Source organism: Mandrillus leucophaeus, unplaced genomic scaffold, assembly GCF_000951045.1.
Source record: "Mandrillus leucophaeus isolate KB7577 unplaced genomic scaffold, Mleu.le_1.0 Scaffold645, whole genome shotgun sequence".
NCBI classification, from domain to species: domain Eukaryota; kingdom Metazoa; phylum Chordata; class Mammalia; order Primates; family Cercopithecidae; genus Mandrillus; species Mandrillus leucophaeus.
In genome coordinates this window covers 1279237-1294940 of record NW_012106975.1, presented here as the reverse complement: position 1 = coordinate 1294940, position 15704 = coordinate 1279237, and the positions used below count along the sequence as shown (strand labels likewise).

Sequence of the window (15704 nt, the reverse complement as noted above, 5' to 3'; positions counted from 1 at the left end):
TTATTTTGAGGCAGAGTCTTGTTCTGTAGCTCAGGCTGGAGTACAGAGGCACAATATTGGTTCACTGCAACCTCTGCCTCCTGGGTTCAAGCAATTCTCATGCCTTGGCCTCTCAGAGTAGCTGGGATCATGGGCATGAGCCACCATACCTGGCTAATTTTTGTATTTTTAGTAAAGATGAGGTTTCGCCATGTTGGCCAGGCTGGTCTCAAACTCCTGGCCTCCAGTGATCTGCCCGCCTCAGCCTGTCAAAGAGCTGGGATTACAAGCGTGAGCCACTGTACCAAGCCCAGAGGTAGCTTTTGAAGGTACATTAAATGTGCAGTTTCAACAATCCTTCTATTTGACCCCCCTGCTCCTCTCCCACTCAAAAGAATTGACTGGCCAACTACAGAGGAGGAATTTCCTGAGAAAGTCTTCTGCTTAGGCAGTTCATTTTAAAAGCAACTGCTGCTCTGTGGAGGCCCCATAAGTTCTCTTAAGGACCTTATGCTGGGATTAAGAAGAGCCCTGCAGCGGTTTTAAGGTATTCTGGGAATCTATTTGTTTAAGACTCTCACTTAAACAAGCTGTCTGACAGACCTATGGGACTCCAGCTTCATGAAAATACTTTATTCGCTTAATATGGATTTATCTGAAGTTTACTTAAAACCAAGTGACCAATGCAACCAGTGACTATTCTCAAAGCTGCTCAAGGAAAATGGTTAGATAAAAAGAGAAAGGGTCTTCTTCCACCTTACAGAGAAAAGCTCTATTAAAAAGTCCTTCAACATTAAAATCTCATTTCATAAAAATTTAAGTCTGCAGCAGGCTCCAGTTTAGTCTCCAAAAGCACACTCCCCCTGCAAAGAGGAAACTCAAAGAAGAAAAGAGAGTTGTCTTTCTGCACAAGGAACATATTGTCTATACCCAAAGGTGTTCAAGGAACACCCTGAATCTACCCAGGTGCTAAAGCCCTGCTAGAGGGATTTGGTTTTAAAAACGTCATAACCGCCTGATGTGGTTTGGCTCTGTGTACTCACCCAAATTTCATCTAGAATTGTAATCCCCATGTGTTGAGGGAGGGACCTGGTGGGAAGTGATGGGATCAAGGGAGCGGTTTCCCCCATGCTGTTCTCGTAGTAGTGAGGGAGTGTTCATGAGATCTGATGGTTTTAAAAGTGGGGGTTTTCCCTGTGTGCTCTCTCTCTCCTGCCACCATGTAAGACGTACTTTGCTTCCCCTTTGCCTTCTGCCATGAGTGTAAGTTTCCTGAGGCCTCCTCAGCCATGAAGAACTGTGAGTCAATTAAACCTCTTTTCTTGATAAATTACCCAGTCTCAGGTAGTATCTTTATAGCAGTGTGAAAATGGACTAATACACCACCCTTCCCAGGAACTGAATCCTAAGGGAGGAGGAATTTGGGTGCTGTACAACATAATCTCAGAGCCTACATAAGACTCTCACCCGAACCAGGAGCTGAGTGCAATCAGTTACTTGGTTCTCTATTTAAGAAACAAAACCAAAAACTCCTATCTAGCCAGTATAGCCAATGCCATAAGGGCTGAGATGAACTCTGTAGCCCAAAAGATGGTTAAGTAAGGAAATACTTTCATCAATGATGACAACGGATTTTGGCAAGACATAGGTTGATTCTTCTCTCCTTTCTCTCATATAGTAGTTGTTCACAATATAAATGAATCCTGAATTGATTCCATTTTAGTCTCTTTAAGATGTTTACTTTTTAAACGTGCTAATTATTTATGATGTACAAACCGAAGTTCATCACCACACAAAGTCTGACTGCTACTCCTTGCAGCAAGGGCTTCAGTGAGGATGCAGCATTTTTTATCTCCTGAGGATGTATGTGTTGAGTAAGTGCTTGTAAAGTGAATTCAGGAAAGGCAATCTTGCTTCACCTCTGTCTTTCCTTATGAAATGTAGGAAAGGGGTATATTCACTCTGGAAAAGTATCCCCAAGTAGACATAATTGAGTTGGTTTTAGAAAGGAAGCGGCCCAAATGGTGGAGAGCACCCTGGCCTTTAGTCACTGTACTTACTAGATCAGCAGCCCTGCGCCCACAGGGTGTATTTTCAGTCCTTTGCCAATTCTAGGGTCTCCTCTCCACCATATATGTCACCTCCTCTGTTCCCTGGGCCATAGACATTTTCAACCATGCTTGGGGTCATGCAGGCTCCAGTCTTGCAGAAGCAGCTTGAAGAAGCACAGCCATCTCTCAGGTTGGAGACTTTGGGGGCCATAAAGTGCATTCATTCAGTTCTGTAAATTCAGACCTCTATAAATTGAGTTCACTTGGAAGAAGCAATTTGAATTGGAAGAAGGGGGCCATGTGAAAAACGGGGAATGGCTGTACATGTAGCAGGATGAGGTGGGAATAAAAGAGAGGGATCTGTGCGCACCCAAGAGAACAGTTGCCCAATACCACCTTGCTTCTGTAGAGCACTTTACTGTCATAAAGCATTTTAATGGATATGAACTTAGTTTTTAAAAAATCTGCATCTCAGACAGGACTGACCCATGGCATGAAAGGAGTACAGGTAACAGTGACAAGCCTGGGGGCTGCAAAAGGTCTTTCCCTAAATTGTCGTTTAACTCTGGGAAGGCTCTTACCTTATCTGAGAGTCAGTTTCTCTATAGGTCAAATAAAAACTAAATTGGAATGAGGGCTTGAATTATATGATTTCTCTGAGTTCCTTCAACTTCAAACCTGGATGATGTCATTTGTTGTAACAAGGTGCTCTTGTGTAATGGATTAGAGTGGGGCTGTTGTGACATGAAGAAGCTTAGACTCAGCCTTGTAGAGGAAAAACAATGCTGGTTTGGGATTAATTCTAGCCAGACTGCTTACTCATCAACTGTGTGACCTTAACAAAGTGAGTGAGCCTCTCTGAGCCTCAGTTTCCTAATCAGGAAACAGTAAGACTCATTTGTAGAACTGTTGTGCATGTTAAATGAAATAGTGAATCTGAAAGCACTTTTAAACTTTAATGACCTATAACAATGTGATAAATTATTATTGTTACTATTATTAACACCATTTCAGAAATTCATTAGCCTTCTAAGAATTACTTGGCAAGGATAACAAATGAATTCAGCAGCCCTTACTATTTGCCCAGAATAAATCCTGAGCAGGGAGCATGGCTATTTACAAAGCAGTAAAAAGACATTCTGAAAGTTTAGCTTTTTCACTGCTATGTGACATCAGTGGTATAGACTTCTAGGTCTCCCTCCAGCCCCCTATAAACCACATAGAATAAAGAAAGCCTAGAGTGTTAACAATCATGACTCTCTCTACCATCAGGGCAACACAAACAATCTCTTTATACAGATCTTTCAAAGACCAACAAAATTACCATTCAGATTAAAAATAAATACATCACTGTACTTAGAAAGGCAATATCTGCTCTTCCAAACTTCCAAAAATGATTGGAGCACATCATGACTGGAATCCAAGGACCTGAACTGTCCTTTGGACACACGTGGTCTTATTTGCGGTTGCCTAATAAAAAAGCTAACTCCCTGCTGCCATGCCTATGTAGAAGACCCTCCCTGCACATCTGGGGCTGAGTGTTAAGAACTGTAAATGAATTCCATTAGATAAGTAGAGAAAAAAAGAAAAAAGAATGATACATGCAGACCAGTACAATAGAAGCCCCCTACTCTAAGGTGATTTCTCATTCCCTTCCTTGGAATGACTACATGGTACCTAGTTATGTATAGGGTTGGAAAGAAGCTTAACAAAAGGCCTTCATCTCTGGGCAATATTTAAGAAGCCTATTTTGGTTTTCTCTGTTCTCTGATGTTCCTAAGCTTGACTGTTTTTAAAGCACTGGGTAACGTAGGCCAGAGGTTTTGGCAGGGAAGTCTATATATATGAACCAAGTAAACTTTAAATAGAATCTCAGGGAAACCACAGCTTGCACAGGCTGCATGAAAGAGGAAAAAATGAACTTATTTTTAAAAACCTTAACTCTTTATTATGGCTTTTTCTTATACCTTGAAAATAAAAGCAAAGATAGCAAGTACTTTAAGGGCAAGACACCATCTTATCCATCCTTTACAATTTCCAGAAGGAGGAGCAAAATAGGCACTTATAAAATGTTTATCATGGCTGGGTGCCATGGCTCATGCCTGTAATCCCAGCACTTTGGGAAGCGAGGCAGGTGGATTGCATGAGCTCAGGAGTTTGAGACTAACCTGGGCAACATGGTGAAACCTCATCTCTACAAAAAATACAAAAATTAGCTGGGCATAGTGGCGCATGCCTGAAGTCCCAACTACTTGGGAGACTGAGGTGGGAGGATCACTTGAGCCCGGTGGAGGTTGCAGTGAGCCGAGATCGTGTCACTGCACTCTAGCTTGGATGACAGAGGGAGACCCTATCTCAAAAAAAAAAAAAAAAAAAAAAAAAAGAGCTTATTAAATTATTTAAAAAGTAAAAAGTTTCATAAAGGAAATATACACTAAATCATGACAATAGTTTCCATATTATTATAAAAACTCCATTCCAAAATAAAATCAGTGTTAAAAGAAACTGAAACTAATTTCTAATGAACTCAATGAAATATAAGTTCTGTGCTTCATGGAAATTTGGGACCAGAATTAATTATTGATTCATGCCTATTCCAACTTCAGCCCTGCTGGTCTTCTGAGATTTTTCATCAACAATCTGACATTCTAATTAGTTAAACTCCATGCATTTTTAAAAAGTTTGAATGTATCCACATAAAGTAAAAACAAAAAAAAGTATATAAAGTTGTTTCAACCAACAGATGTGGGGTAATTGCCAGAAGTAAATGAATATCTTGTCACTACCAATTCATTTAGGGATAATTGCTAGAAATAAATGTCTACCTTGTCAATCTGTCACTGCTTGTCACAGTTCTTTCTTTTCCTAAATGAATCACATCTAACACAGAACTGATAAGTAGTAATTGATTTAATCCTCTGAGCAACGCACATCTTCTGTATGACTAAATACGGTTTTTGCACAGTATATTTACTGCACATTTTATTGAGTAACATGAAAATGAGTGCTGAGTTGGCAGCCTAATAATAAATACCCCTAATTTTATCTGAGTTGCTCTCTTGCATTGACAAAAATGGTGATAAATTAGATTGTAACTGAGATAGAGGAAAAAAGAGTATTACTTCTAATGCAGAGATAAATTAACCCTCTATCTCAGCCCTCATTACACACTCCTGCTTTCTGGTCAGCATGCAGATGCAGCCCTGCATCAGAGAGAAGAGCCCAGGGTATTGAGCTGTCACACAGCCCGGCACCCCTGTGGCCGTGCAACTTGAGCCAGGTAAGCGGCTTCCATGGAGAGGTAGGCACTTTACCTTCTTGCACACAGATGGACTTATCACTTGGGATCCAGCCTAGGGTTCCATTAAAATACTTCATACACAGTCTCTTTGTAGCGCCTTTCAGCTTGAATCCGTCTTGGCAGTGAAATCGCGTTACAGAGCCTTCAAAGAAAACCCCTCCACTGGGGGTCCTGAAGCCATTGTCGGGAACGCCGGGGTCAGCACACACTTGAAGGTCATCGAACCCTACATCAACAAAGAGAGGAAAAGGTGCCTGTGAATATGTTCTCCCAATGCCAAGGGCCTTCCTACATAAATGGCAGACCCTGCATGATGTTATACGCCTTGGACACTCCAGTTACTCCACCAACAAAGCCAAGGCCGTTTTAGTGCACATTCCACTCTGCTGTTAGCTCTTTGCTCAGAAAAGCACTGAGTAGAGTTTTCTGTTCAATGGCCAAGTTAGCCTTTCAAGGAAGTTACAGTAGGAGGGAGAAGGAAACAGACAAAAAGGATTTCACATGACAAGTGCCATAAAAGATGTACAAAATGCTGAAGAGAGTCGAGGAGGGAAAAGTGGGTGGGAGAGATTCAAGGAGATGGCATCTGAGCCTAGCCTTGAGGAAGGGGTGAAATTTCAAGACAGAACTCTATGCAGGGAGGCATGGGTGGTTTTCTAATGGTGGAAATGGCATGAACAATGAATGCTTGGGGACTGGAAGATGGCAGGGTGTGTTTAGGGAGCAACAAGTGGAATGTAGTTATAACCCAGGGTATATGGTAGGGGTGGCTGGGAATGCCCTTCCTCTTTCTCTTACCCCTACTCCTATCTGCCAGGGGAATACTCACTCCTCAAGACCTATTCAAGTTTCTCCTCCACCCGGCTGCCTTTATTAATTCCACTCTCCGCCTACCTCATCCCTACTTTGTTCCACTGCTGTAGCGTGAACACAGCTCTGTGCTGAATTACCTGCAGAACAGCTGCCTCTCATCCCAGGCTGTAAGTCCTCCAAGAACAAGTCCTGTGACTCCGTCTTGACATCCCCAGAATCTACCACAGTGTCCTCTCTATTCAGTGCTCCATACGAATTTGCTGAATGAATAAATGAGGTTGGAGGGCAGCAGCTTGAGGGACTGATTGAAAGAGAGAGAGCCCAGAAGCTCAGGCAGGAGAGCAAGCAAGGGTATGGGTAAGGGGTGATAGGCTGAGAGCAGTGGAGACACAAGGAGGATGCTGGTGTCTGGGACACCTGGGTTCTAGGTTCCCTTTGTCAACTGACTGGATGTTGGAGTGAGGAGGAGACCCAGGAATTTTGTGCCCAGACAGCTGGGATGAATGCAGATAAGCAAACATGGATGTCATGAGCCACGGCTAGGGCCAAGGAAAAGGGAGGGTCTGCTGTGTGCATAATGCTCCTAATGTGTCCTCACTCTAAATGCTCCAAACTTGGGACACTTGGGTTCCAGGCTCCCCTTTTCAACTGACCAGATGTTGGGCTGAGTGAGGGATCTAAGAGATTTTGTGCCCAGACAGCTTAGATGAAGGCAGATCCCTGAAACAAACACGGATGTCATGAGCCACAGTGAGGGCCAGCGATAAGGGAGGGTCTGCTGTGTGCATAATGCTCTAACCGTGTCCTCAATGGGAGGAATGCAAACTCCAGAACAAGAAACTCCTGAGCCTTACAGAGGCATTCTACTCCATTCTCTTACTCACAAAATCAATAGATAAATCCTTACTGAATGGGTACCAAGAACAAATATACATAACTCTATGTAGATGGGGATTGGTGTGCCCATCCGTCCCCACCCTCAGCACAGCCTGCTAGTGCCAGGTCAGCCTGGACACTGTCAAGATGTGATGGGGAAGTTTCAACCCAGACCTTGGAGACAGTAAGTATCATTGGGGCTCTTGCAAGGTTTACCTGGTTTCCAGGTGATGCCCAGATATTGAACGCATAAGATATCTGGTTTTCTCTAACATACTGCACTTGCAAAAGTTCCTCAGCAGCAGGTGAATTCCCCCACCCCAGCTTTTATGTGCTTGTGTAGGATTCACTGGCTTCCCTCCCCACCTGGCTTATGATGCTAGACCGTCTACCAGTGTTGCTGTGCTGAAAGCCACACAGCACAGGGGGCATGGCACTGGCAGGATGCCCAGAAGTCATTGTTACAGTGCTCACTTTGTGCAGAGGTGACAAAGAACTGGGGGGAGGGAAAAGCCGTTCGAAGGCAGGCAGGAGGAGGGCACAGCATCCACATCTGACACTTGTACTTATTAAGTAGGATCAGGTCTGATATTTTACCAAACTGATGATGCTTTTACAAAGGAGACAGCATCCAGCCTTCTCAGCCCCCCTGCTGCCGCTCTGTTGGGATTGAATACTCCGGTAGCAAGAGTTGTGCTGTAGCCCAGCAGAGGGGTATTTGAAAGTCATTAAATGATGGCTGCATGTTTTTAATTTGGGGGAAAGTATTCTAGATTATCAAGTGGTTCCTAAATGACGGATGTCAATCATTTCCTTCCATCTGGAAGGAAGGGCAATCTCATGCCCATTTTATTGCTGCTAGGTTTTCTACCTCAGTACCATCATGAATATTGAAACATGTATTTATGAATATCATGAATATTGAAACATATATTCATGATGGTACTGAGCCATGGGTTTCAGGCTCCCCTTATCAACTGACTGGATGTTGGGGTGAGGAAGAGGTCTAAGACATTTTGTGCCCAGATAGCTGGGATGAAGGCAGATAAGCAAACATGGGTGTCATGGGCCATAGCTAGGGCCAAGAATAAGGGAGGGCCTGCTGTGTACATATATTGAAACATATATTCGCGATGCTATTGAGGTGGAAAAATTAGCAGCAGTGGAATTCATGGTATTATGTAGTTTAGAAGGCCTAGAAGCACAGCTATCCAGAGCCCTGAAACCTGGGTAATCTGGACGTTTCTGGCTGTCCATAGGTGAAAGTCATTCTCTCTCACACCAAGTCAAATAGAACCAGTGTCAGCTCTCATAATGTTGGGGTGGGGCACATGTATCAGTCAATGGGTGGCAACAGAAGGGTAAGATGAGTGTGCCATAACAGAGGATGGGAACCTCTGCAAAGCATTGAGTGGGATCCTTGTGAAGAGCAGCCAGAAGGGAGGAAGGGTGCAGTGGGTGCAGGCTGGAAGGTATGGAGGTGGGAAGCTGCCCAGCACCTGTCAGTAAAGAGGTGGTTCTGCCAGCTGGGGACAGGGTGCCTGCTAGGGGTGGGGCTGTGGGGATAAAGGAAGGGAAAGAGATGGAGGCAGACTGTGGAAGCTCTGTGTTAGTTCAGTGTTTGGATTTGATGTGGGAGAGAGGGGCACCGGGGTCAAGACTGAGAGTTTTGAGCAGGGAAGTGATTAGGATCAGATTCGCATTTTAGAATGATCTCTCTGGTGCCCATGTGAAGGACTGATGGCTACAGACCAGGAAAAGGGTGGGAAGATAATCTGAAATGGCTTCCAGGACACCAGTTGCGCCTCAGGGTCATTGGGAAGCTTTATCAAAGGCACTTTGATCAATTGAGCCTGGCTCTCTCTGCATGGGGTGGGGTGGGGCTACTCTTGGACAGCCAGTCTAGCACTTGTCTGAGGGCAGACATTTGAGAACTGCGGAATTTCAAGGCTCCTGCAGTACTCCAGGTGAGTCAGAAACAAGGTAGAGACAGTGGAACCGAGAGGATTACAGAGACATTAAGGACACAGAGTCACAAAACCTGGTGACCTCCTGGATAGAGTGAGTGATAGTGGGAGTGAGAGAGAAGAGAGGCATCCAGGATACCTTCCTGGTTCTGGCATCAATGTCAGGGTAGACAATGGTGCCATGTGCTCAGATTAACAGAACAAGATGAAGAGTGGGCCCAGGGAGAAGGGGGAAGAGTTCAGTGTGGAGTGTGGTGAGTCTGAGTTCTTGAGGATGCCAGGTATAGATGTCTAGCCATCAGCTGGAGCACGAGCCAGAAGTTCTGCATGCCCTGTGCTGTGCATCCACGTACAGGCAGCAGTCCAAGGCATGGGTGGGCATGCCCTCCTGGAACTAGCATAGTGTGAAGGGAGGAGCAGTTGAGGACACACAAATAAGGGACACCCAGAAAGCATGATACAGTTTGGCTGTGTCCCCACCCAAATCTCATCTTGAACTGTAGTTCTCATAATCCCCACATGTGATGGGAGGGACCAGGTAGGAAGTAATTGAATTATGGGGTGGTTACCTCCATGCTGTTCTTGTGATAGTGAGTGAGTTCTCATGAGATCTGATGGTTTTATAAGGGACTTTCCCCTCCTTGCTCTGCATTTCTTCTTCCTGCCGCCATGTGAAGAAGGACGTGTTTGCTTTCCCTTCTGCCATGGTTGTGAGTTTCCTGAGGCCACCCTGGTCCTGTGGAACTATGAATCAATGAAACCTCTTTCCTTTATAATTTATCAAGTCTCAGGTATGTCCTTATAGCAGTGTGAGAACGGACTAATATAAAGGGCATGGAAAATCCAGGACCATCAAGAAGAAAGACCTAACCAGTGTTCCCAAAGCAAGGAAAACCGTTTCAGGAAAGAAGAAATGGACAGCCACATCAATGTGACCCATTGGTCAACTAAGTAAAGATCTGAGAGCATCCACTAACTGAAGACAGAGAACACTGGGACCACTGCCCAGGCAGCTGCAGGGACAGGAAAGGACTGTCCCTGGGGAGGAAGCCTGTCTGCCAACATGTGGAGAGGGAATGGTGACACAGTATGTATGAACTGCTCTTTCAGGATGCTTAGTGTGAAGAGAAGAACATAGGGAGGCAGCTGCTCACGGACTAGGGCTAAGGGAGGGTTTTTATTATTGTTGTATTAAAATTTTAAGATGAAAGAGATCTGAATGTGTTCTCTACACAGCAGGAAGTAAAACACTGTAAAATAAAAGGCTGTGGATGAAGACAAGTGAGGGGGAGCCAGGTGAGGTTAGTTGTCCCCACCTGAATGTGGGCTGGAAGGTGACCCAGGCCCTGAATAAAGGACGTGTCTCCTACTGAAGCAGGAAGGGAAGTCATGCCAGAACCTCTACCAAGGGAAAGTTTTCCCAATAATGTACTCATCATCCAGGACACAGCTGAAATAGTGTCTCTTCCAGAGAGCCTTCCAAGCTCCCCTGCAGAGTCTGAATAGGAGGCCTCTCTTCTCATCAATGCACCCTGGGCTCACCTCTCTCAGTGTTCCTCACTCTGACCATCATCACTGCTCTACTTAGTGGTCTCCCCCACTGGGCTGTGAACACTGAGCATCTGGCATGTTTGTGTGGTATAAAGCAGACATTCTACAAGTGTTGCTAATGAAGGATAAAGCCAGGGATGGATGGATAGACGGATGGATGGATGGACAGATGGATGAATGGGTGGATACATGGGTGAATGGACAGATGAATAGATGAATGGCTGGCTGGTTGGCTAGGTGAATGGATAAATGGGTAGATGAATAGATGGATAAATGGATGGATGGATGAATGGGTGGATATACGGGTGGATAAATGGGTGGATGGATGGATGGATGAATAGATGAATGGCTGGCTGGATGGGTGAATAGATAAATGGATAGATAGATGAATGGATGCATCGCTAGATGGATGGATGGAGGAATGGATGGATGGATGGGTTGGACTGGATGGGTGGATAAACAGATGGATGGATGGATGGATGGATAGATGGATGGATGGGGCCTCATGCCAACTACCCTGTTGGACCCATCTGGAACCACCTCCACCCACCAAACAGTAACACCAATGGCACTGACAGTCCCAGGAGCTTATGAATTTCACAGACAAGGGAGATGTGAAATGCCCTCCTATAGCACAGACACACTCTCTCCTAATACCCTTTCACCTTTCTCTCTTCTCCCAACCTGAGTAGATTATATTCCTTAATTACTTTTTATAAACTTCTCCCAATCCACAGCTCCAAACACTTCAGGTCTCTTCCTCCCTCTCCAGTATGGGGGGCCAGAGGTGGGTCTATGTGAGGGATTTGACTGAGACATCTAAGTTCCCCAACACACACTTTTTGACCAGTCACCCTCTGCTAACAAACAAGGCATGCTGAAAGCTGAGTGCTAGGTACAGACCCCTCAGCTGGTCGTATCCCCCACTCTTTGCCATAAAGCTGTTGTCTCTCAGAGAAGGACAGACAATTCAAGGGAGAACTAAAGATCCAGCCCTGAATCCATCAGAAAAATGACTCCTGCACTGATAAATAAATGATGAGAGTTTCATGGAAGTTACAATGTGAGAGCTGCACAATTTCCTCATGAATTTAATTCTGTACTCTTTCTGTGCTTATTCCTTTCCCTTTAAAAGAACATTCCCATGCACTTCCTCTGTTTTCAAGTAAGCATAGTTAACCTCTGACTGTTTCTGTTCCTGACAGCACTGAGGATCAGGAATGCTGCCGGCCATGGGCTCCAACCATTAGCACAGAACAGGGAATTAAGAATAAGTGGTGAAAAGAGAGCCATCAGAAGATAAGATGGTACAAGAAGAAAATATTCTTCATCTTGGTCAACTAATTCCATTGAGCAAGATAGTAATTTTCTAGGGCCTGCCAGAGCTTCAAATTCTACTTTTCAAATTATCCCCTAGCAGATCAATTCCCGGCCTGGGTCATTTTTCTGAAGAGCTGTTCTGCTAGTGTCCTTCCATAATGACGATGATCAGCCCCCTCAAATAACATATCCATTAAGGAGTGGGCTGGTGTAGGTGTTAGGGAAGCAGAGTAGAAAATCATTTGTATGCAGGCCCATTCAAATCATCTTATCCTAGGAACCAGTATTCTCAAAGTCCCAACCTATTTCCTTCCCATTCTTCATATTCTGCTCACGCATGAGAACTAAGTAGTCACAGCTTGGAGAAGAGAAAAGAGTTCACAGAATGATTCCAATATGTTTGTTTTTGAGGGGAGTGGGAGGAGAAGAAAACATTCCATTTTAATCAGCCCTTAGAAGTGGCATCCTTTAGCAGTTCTTCCTAAATTTAATTCAGAGTAGAGCACTTATATATATAAGAGATAGCCTTTGTGATGGTTCATTTTATATGTCAGTTTGACTGGGCCACAGGGTGCCCAGACATTAGTCAAACATGATTCTGGATGTATGTGTGAGGGTGTTTCTGGATGAGATGAACATTTGAATTAGTAGACGGAGATAGGCAGATTATCCTCCCTAAGGTGGGTGGGCCTCATCCAATTTGTCCAGCGCCTCAATAGAACAAGTGGCTGAGTAAGGGAGAATTCTCTTCTCTCTGCCTGACTGTCTTCAAGGACACGGATCTTCTTCTGTCTTTGGACTTGAGCTCAGACAGGAACTTACATCATTGGCTCTCCTGGGTCTCAGGCCTTTGGACTTAAGCTGGAACTATACTACTGGCTCTCCTGGGTCTCCAAGGAGACATCTATCTGTCCTCCTACTGGTTCTGTTTCTCTGGAGAACCCAGACTCATACAGTTTCCCTAAAATACTAGAGTACTTTACAAATGTGAATGACACATATGCTGAATGTCCCTCACCTAGAGGATGCTCTCTCTCTCTGGATCCCTGAGTTCTGGTAAGCAGTCATCTAGTGGGGAAAGCACCTGGGTCCTGGGCTCAGAGCAGCCCAGGGGCAGGCTCCTGGACTGCAGCACTCCCTGGGGCTGACACACCCTCTCCATTACTGGCATCACCGTCACTGGCACCCATTTCCCTGCCCAGCATTTGTGACCTCTGGAACAAATCAGGGGCAGTATTGTAATTTGGACTCTGCTTTTCAATGAAGGCTGAAATCCCCTCTTTCTTTTCTCCTAACCAAAAACTGTGTGAATAATAGGGATTGAGAGTGCTCCTCTCTTCTCATGCAAAGAAACCCTCAGTTTCTTTATAAAGTCTTGACACTTCTGGTTGGATTACTTTTGACCCTGCTGAAACCCACCACCTTTACTGTGAGCTACATAAGAAGCCTTTAAAAATAATCATAAAAATGAAAGAGGTGTGAAAAGCAATCTTTTGGGTTATTATAACTGAAAAGTCATATTCTAGAGAGGAAGAGTGTATCAAATGTAGCCAAATCAATTTAGAACTAAGGCTGGGTTTCCATTTCTCTGTAAACTGCTACATGAGGCTTTGGAGGAAGAAACAGGATATACACACAAAAATTGATTTTGTATGCACTGACTTAGTGAGAGGGTCCTGGGGCTAGCGAAAAAGGGCATCCCTGTGAAAGTTTAAACAGACGGGCTTGCAAATGCTCACTGGAATCAAGACCAACCCCAAAGCGTGCCCATCCCCCATCCCGAATTGCACTATCAGTCTCACACGGTTGCCATTAAAGCCACTTTAGCGGTCATCTAGTTTGACCCCCCAGAGGAGGACACTGAGGCTGTGAACAACATAAGAAGTCTTTTAAAAGAATCATAAAAATGAAAGGTGTGAAAAGCAATCTTTTGGGTTATTCTAACTGAAAAATCACTCTAACAGCTAAGCATGGGGCTGGGACTAAACTCTGAGGCTTCTGACTTGCAGTCCAACGTTCTTGCTGCTAACAATGTTGTCTCTACTTAGCCTTTTCCTATCATATCTCAGTTTGTGAATGACTCAGATCTTCATGATATTATATAAACTCTTTAGGGAAAGAACAGTTTAAAATGTTTTTGAGTCTTTGTATCTGTTAAAACAGGGCTGAGCAAATAGCAATGCTGTAATATTTAATGATTCTATACAATACAACCCTCATGCTTCCCCCAAAGCCCACACCTCCTAGCACACAGTCTCAGTGTGATGGGGCCCGGGATCCTGACTTGTCACTTAAAACATCCCAGAATCCAGGCAATCAGTTCTCAAACATCTATTGACCACAGCATAGTCTGTACCACATTCCTGGGGATGAATGGTGTTCTTGGGGAGAACACAACCTAAGTCAGATATTGGTTTCAAGAAATAGAGTTAGTTCTAGAGACTGGAGTACGTATTGCCCTCAGCAGTAAAATAAAGAGAGAAGGACGTGGTAAACTTGAAGAAGTCCCTTCTTGACCCTCCTTACTTCTAAAAATTCTCATCTAGCTTCCCATAGACTAAGATCTGCCTTTTTCTCATCACCAGCAAAGCAGGTAAATCACCCAACTGGTAAAATATCTCTGTGCATCAATAACCCTTTATGCTGAGGAAGGAATCTTTCTGTCCCATGAGAGGAAAAACTTCAAAAAATCTTGCCTATTTTTAAAGACAAAGTTTAGTCATCTGGGCATGTTAGTAAAGGACACAAACTAAAATGAAGCGTGTCGGTTCTGGAGGATCTGTTGATGAGGGGCCTTTTAACCATCTCCTTACTGCCAACACACACCTCACCTTACACCACCTTGAGTTTCCCATCATCTCAAAATCCCTTGCTCTTAGAATGACCTGATATGGTTTGAAAGCTCCATGTGGCCACCCAAATCTCATGTTGAACTATAATCCCCAGTGTTGGAGGTGGGGCCTGGTGGGAGATGACTGGAACACAGGGGTGGTTTCTAACGGTTTAGCACCATCCCCAAGTGCTGTCTCCTGATAGAGTTCTCACAAGTTGTTTAAAAGTGTGTGGCACCTTCCCCTTTGCTTTCTCTTCCTGCTGCTCCAGCCACGTAAGACGCACCTGCTTCCCCTTTGCCTTCCACCATGATTGTAAGTATCCTGAGGCCTACCCAGAAGCAGAAGCCTATACAGCCTGCAGAACCATGAGCACAATTAAACCTCTTTTCTTTATAAATTACCCAGTCTCAAATATGTCTTTATAGCAGTGTGAGAACGGACTAATACAGACCTTAACTCATAAATGAACATGCCCAATGATAGCCTGACTTATCCAGAATAAGACAAATGCCCAGCAACTATTTGAGCTAATATTGTATCTAGACCAAGGCATCAGCAATGAAAAGAAGACGAGGAAAGAGGCAACAATAAGGAAATCATATTAAGCAAAACCTATTAAACAAATAAACCAAGTCTCTAACACTAATATTTCAAAACACAGTGCTCCTGGCTGTTAGTGGTCTGACAACACAGAACTGTCTGGCATGCCAGAAATTTCCAGCCACTTTGCAGTCAACTGTACTTCAGGCTGGTCCATGCTCTTGCCACCAATGTCCATCCTCACGTTGCTTCCAGGTGTGTGTCTGCACCAACAATAGATGGAGGACTCCTCCTGAGCCTGAGTCTAGAGAAGTTCTACATGTTCTGGAGATTCACCCTGAGCCAAGGTCAGGCTCAAACATTCTGAGGGCCCCCTGCCCCAGTGACAGGTAGCTCAGGGGCTGCCAAACATTTTCCAGAAAATGTTAGAAAGACTGACTAACCCAGACCCCAGGGCTGCCTGGGAATACCT

General features: G+C 44.4%; 1 protein-coding gene across 3 annotated transcripts in view; it reads right to left on the bottom strand.

Annotated features, from left to right (window-relative positions):
* The window catches only part of SUSD4 (sushi domain containing 4), a 141997-nt gene that overhangs the window by 63311 nt on the left and 62982 nt on the right, over window positions 1-15704 (bottom strand). For 2 of the 3 annotated variants that reach the window (XM_012000995.1, XM_012000996.1), the window contains exon 3: window positions 5345-5557. In XM_012000995.1, the coding sequence (XP_011856385.1) occupies window positions 5345-5557 (213 nt within the window). Of the gene's footprint in view, window positions 1-5344; window positions 5558-9556; window positions 9724-15704 lie in introns of all 3 variants that reach the window. The other variant, XM_012000993.1, reaches the window with a different exon arrangement.